The sequence below is a fragment of the Triticum dicoccoides genome, chromosome 4A, assembly GCF_002162155.2.
Source record: "Triticum dicoccoides isolate Atlit2015 ecotype Zavitan chromosome 4A, WEW_v2.0, whole genome shotgun sequence".
NCBI classification, from domain to species: Eukaryota; Viridiplantae; Streptophyta; class Magnoliopsida; order Poales; family Poaceae; genus Triticum; species Triticum dicoccoides.
The window spans coordinates 594,782,304-594,787,770 of NC_041386.1; the positions used below are offsets into that span (position 1 = coordinate 594,782,304).

Sequence of the window (5,467 nt, forward strand, 5' to 3'; positions counted from 1 at the left end):
CAATTTTTTCTCTCGGGTCAAAGTTATCACGGTGTTTGTCCATGAGTTATCAGGTCTGTGACGTGTAAATTATCATGTTATTTTGCATAAGCTACCAGGCGTGTATTATACCACATGCGGCCAGATAACTACGAAAATGAACCATGTTGATAACTATAGTACATCTGGCCCGATAACTACATAGTAACCATATTAGTAACTATAGTACATCTACCCCGATAACTACAAAATAATCATGTTGGTAACTATAGTACATCTAGCCCGATAACTACAAAATAACCATGTTGGCAACTATAGTACATCTAGCCCGATAACTTCAAGAAGCTACCGCCGTCTTGTCTTACTGAGCTGGACACAAACCTTAACAAAACTTAAATCACCAAAAAACATAGCCCTCCCGCCGGCAAGCGCCGGTATCCACCGCGCACCCATGGCGATAAGGCCACCGGAGACGTGGTAGATAGACGGCGCTACCGACGGAAGGTAGAAATCCTAGCCGGCTTTTCGTTCGTTGAGGTGAGACTCATGGGACTGCATGACATTCTATGTTGTTTACACAAAAGTTGCTGAATATATGTTTCTAACATTTTTCGAGGATCGAAGCTAGCATTATGTTTGCACGTAAACTAAATTATCGTATTACTTCCATAGAAGTTAATAGTGTATGTTGCAAAACAACTTTACTTTCCGGGTCAAAGTTACCGTAGTATTTCCACGTAAATTAATGAGATCGCGGTGCGTAAAAATACCGTGATATTTACATAGAAGTTACCCGGGTATATTTTCAACAACTTGATTTTTCTTGGGTCAAATTACCAATAAAATTGTTTGTATGTATGCCTAATTCCGCAAGTAATATGTACGTAATGATAGACTAAAAAAGCTCAACAAAAGAAAGGAAAACGGAAAAGCTATTTTCCTCAATAAAACAACTAGTCTGATGGTGTATAGCCATTTTAAAGCCAGACAGGTCAATAAAACAACTAGTCTGATGTTTTCCTCAAATTCGTATTAGAAATGATATACAAGAAGTAAGAGGATGCTTGGATACGTTTTAGTCTCATGACTAAAAGTAGTGAGACTAAAACTTGCTAGCCTCACCCATGCTTGGATACAAATACTAAATAGATTAAAATCGAGTTAATGAGCATTTATTATCCTCCCAACCCTCCAATCCAGAACTCGCATGTGTTAAAGGAGAGGAGTTAAATGAGGAGAGAGAGGACTAATCCACATTTTAGTAGGGTTCTCCTGACTAAAATTTTTTAGTCTCAAGACTAGTTCTAGCCTCTCTTTAGTCAGGGGTGATTGGAACTTTAGCCTCTAAAATAGACTAGTTTTAATCAGACTAAAAATAGTCCCTTGGATCCAAGCATGCTCTAAGTTACCTACACCTAGTCATCAAAGGAATTTAGTCGGCCTGGTTGAGATCCTAGTAAGTCATCTAGTAGTAACTCACAGGCTTAAATCCAACTAGCACCCACTTTTTCTCTCGCATTTAGTATAGCTGGTCAAATAGTACACTTGGTTCACAACTTGCATCGACGAAGCATTAGCGGGCTGGTTGTTCACCATGTAGTCTTTCGAAGCGGTCATGGTTCGAATCCTACAAGAGGCATACATTTTTGCGGGCGAGAAGCTGTCACCTGACGATGATGAAATCGGGGCCGTGCGATCGAAATCCGATGACTCTGGCGTCGTGTGGATCTGACGCGAACTGCCAGTCGGCAGGATTTTAGCTTTCTCGAATAATTATTGCCATGAAACTATCAAGTACAGATGTAAAAAGGTGGAGCAATAGTTTAGTTGTGACTTTGGAGACCTGGTTCGAGCTAGGGTGCGAATGGTCCTCTCAGGATTACTGTTCAGTTGTTGGCCTAATTGCCGTAGAGTTTGCTTGACAACATGTCATGGTGCATATCTTGATGAACAGTATCAAAGATCATGTGGCTAGGGCGTATGGGTCAGCTGATTATACATTTTCACCGGACGGCGGAAAACAGCGGAGGTACAGCGGGTGGACACCGACCGAGCCCATGACCACTGGCCGAGGAGCCACGGACGTACCCCGGCAACAGTGGTAGTAGCAGGAGTAGTTGTTCGGCCGGTCACGTCGTCGCTCACCTCGATGGTCAGCTCAGCTCCTGCATGCCCATGTTCCTGCGCGCGTCAAGATTGAAAAGAGAGGCCAACATCTCCGTCGATCGGGGCCATGCCATGCTGGTGCGGCGTCGCGCTCCCGGCGCTCGACACGCACGTCTCTCAATCATGGGCCCTCTCCTCTCCTGCGGGAGTGGCCGTTGTTGTACCTGGGGTGACAGTGGCACTCCACATGTGCGCACAGTGCTCGCGTACCCGTAGAGGTAGATGGCCGGCCGGCCATGTCTCGCAAGCACTCGGGCACGCCGACGCTGCTGGACAAAGCAAAGCATCTGGACGTGCAGTCTCCCACGTTTACAATGAAAAGAAGCCGCAAAGACAATGGGAGACACCGTGAATTCCGCACGCCCGAGCACCTGTCGAGAGACGCAAAAAGTAATAATCCCCGACGATCAACGGAAAGAGGAGATCGTACCGGAGCACGTCCGGGCATGGCCATGGCATGGCAGCAGTCCCACTTGAGCTTGTGCCCTCCACCCGCCCCCGACCCGACCAGACAAACCCAGCTGCGCGCATCAGCCGACCCGCCCAAACCCAACCTCCCCTTCCCCGCCGCTATAAATAAGCTAGCCAGCCGCGGCGTCTCCGTCTCCGTGCGTGTGTTCCACTCCGCTGGTCACCTCCGCTCACTCTCGCGCGCGCGCAGGGCACTGAAGCAGCAGAGCCAAGTGGAGACGCAGCGGGGAACGACGCTCCGATCATCGGGATGAGGCAGCTGATCAGGCGGCTGTCACGCGTGGGCGACGACTCCTCCCCTCCCGCGTCGTCGTCGAAGCGGCGGGGAGGGAGCGGGATGCCGGTGCCGGAGGGGCACGTGCCGGTGCACGTCGGGGACGGGAGCGAGACGGAGCGGTTCCTGGTGCGGGCGGAGCTGCTGGGCCGGCCGGCGCTGGCGGAGCTCCTCGGCCGCGCCGCGCAGGAGTACGGCTACGACCACCAGGGCCCGCTCCGCATCCCCTGCTGCTCCCCCGCCGCCTTCCGCCGCGCGCTCGCCGACTGCTGCTAGCCATCCAGCAGCCAACGGAGGGGAGCTCGGTCCGAACCAACCCCAGGCGCACGGGCCGGCCGGCTTTGGATTTGGCCCTGTTTTCTTTTACGTTGTTATTATTACCGTTCGGTGTAATGTACCACCTGAAACGACGCGTAGTGTACTACGTAGAGTACCAGTAGTTGTAACTCTACAGAACTGGAAGGCTACTGGCTTATGGAGCGCTCTGTAGTTTCCCTTCAAATTCGGTGCTGCTTGTCTCCCTTCCGTAGAGTGTAAATGCTTCGTGTGTTGGCTGGAAAAATATGGCGTCGGAGAAAGTGGCAAAGCAATGACAGTCTATAGAGAGAAAAAAATACGAAAATCAATCTCTGCACCCGAGCTCATCTGCATCCGCGCTGATCAAAACAAATGCTAGAAAAATTCAAAAAGTTCCAAAAATAATTATGTGATGGAAAATTTGATGTGTGAGGTACGCTTCAATTTTCAAATCATTTGGACATCGGAGGTGCTCTCAGCAAAAAAGGCAAATAGGGGATCTGTAAAAATGTTTACTGTTCATGTACTGTTTTGGCCCGATTTGTCTATTTACTGAGAGCTGCTCAGTTGTTCAAATGACTTGAAATATGAAGAGGGCCTCATGCATCAAATTGTCTATCGCACAAAAAGAATTTGAAATTTTTCGATTTTGTTTTGAATTTTTTACGAATTGTGTTTCTAACCAGATGGAGATGAGCCTGGGCACCAAAACGCCCTACTTGAAAAAATATGCATAGTTTTTGCAATGGCGCCTGGCTACTTTTGTAACACACTCTTTTCTTATAATTAAAGACATCGCTCACAGTTTCTCGGAAAAATGGTCGAGTCGGAAGGAAAGGTACACAATACACAAACTTGTCAGTTTTTTCTTCGATAAAGGACGCTTTTATTATCTCAAAATGTAGTATCAAAGTGATACAAAGCATTAAGAGTATCACCCGGCCCCTGCATAATTAGGATGCACACAAACTTGTCAGTTAAATGATACTCCCTCTGTTACAAAACATTGTGCATATAGACTTTTCGAAAATTCAAACCTCATAAATTTTGAAAAAAAATTATAGAGGAAAAATATTTACATCTTGAATGCCAAATATATATCATTAGATTCATCAAAAGAGGTAGTTCCATATTTTACATATTTTATATTGTATATATAAATAGTCCTTTCAATAAAAAAATTCAATGTTTGTAAAGTTTGACATTTAAAAATTCTATATGCACTACGTTATAAAATGAAGAGAGTAGGCGACAGTGCGCTGCGGCTCCGTGCTCTCGATCGACGGGCTACCCACCCAGCAGAAAGCAAACAAAAAAAAAGGTTACGGGCTTCCAGGACGTCTACCGTGGTACATGCACGTACATCGGCAACGAACAAAATGCAGTGCATGCGTGCACCGGTTGCTATTAAGAATGCAATAGTTGGAAAATTCTTGCACGTTGACTGGACGACACTCAGCTTTTGAGCAACGCACTTGATAATCAAGTCTACATGCTGCATATCTTGAGCGAACTTCTAAAGACACTATGACAGTCTGCATATCTTTTTGTGTTGGAAACTAGTTCTAACGTTCCAAATTACTCATCAAAGAAATGAATATATCTAAAACTAAAATACATCTAGATACATTTATACTTGTAACAAGTAATTTGAAACGGAGGAAGTAAATGCCACTGGTGCGAGACGGGTAACACTTTGAGCTTCCGGGCCGAAGACAGCCCGTTTTTGTACCGTGCAAAAGCATATGGACTACTAGTGGACATGCCCACATATAAGACGACACAATAAGGTTCAGAAATTAAGGCTAAGCTACCACGCACCAAGCAGAAATATTTGACCAAACACAAACCACCACTTCAATCTATTAAAAAAACGTAAAAATGTTCCTTTCTGCAGCCATACTTTTCTCGGCGTGGGCTGTTCTCGTCAACAACAACTCGTCAAAAAAAAATTAGCGTAAAGAGTTTTATTCCATAAGAATAGGGTTACTATCGAAAAGCAAAAATTCTTGTATGCACGATGGTCCACGATCTAGTCATATAGCAGTCACATTCTCAATACGACTATACAAAGCACGTCTTAGATTCTCAGGATTACTGTTTACTGGTTGGCCTGAGTGCCGTAGAGTTCATATTTAACATGCATGAGGGCATCTTCAACGCCGACTTTCAGACCGCCCAGCATACTATCGAAACCATGAGGTCCGAACCCATGAAGGTCATTCAACATGGGTATGTACCGGTCCATTCGGCGGTCCGGACACACTCTTTCCCGCAAAG

At 45.9% G+C, this 5,467-nt stretch overlaps 1 protein-coding gene across 1 annotated transcript; it reads left to right on the plus strand.

Annotated features, from left to right (window-relative positions):
• The first annotated feature begins 2,693 nt into the window (after positions 1-2,693).
• Positions 2,694-3,480, plus strand: LOC119289280 (auxin-responsive protein SAUR71-like). The gene is made up of 2 exons (XM_037568640.1): positions 2,694-2,775; positions 2,807-3,480. Exon 2 carries the CDS (start codon positions 2,867-2,869, stop codon positions 3,164-3,166), a length of 300 nt encoding a protein of 99 aa, XP_037424537.1. The 5' UTR covers positions 2,694-2,775; positions 2,807-2,866; the 3' UTR covers positions 3,167-3,480.
• The last annotated feature ends 1,987 nt before the right edge of the window (positions 3,481-5,467 follow it).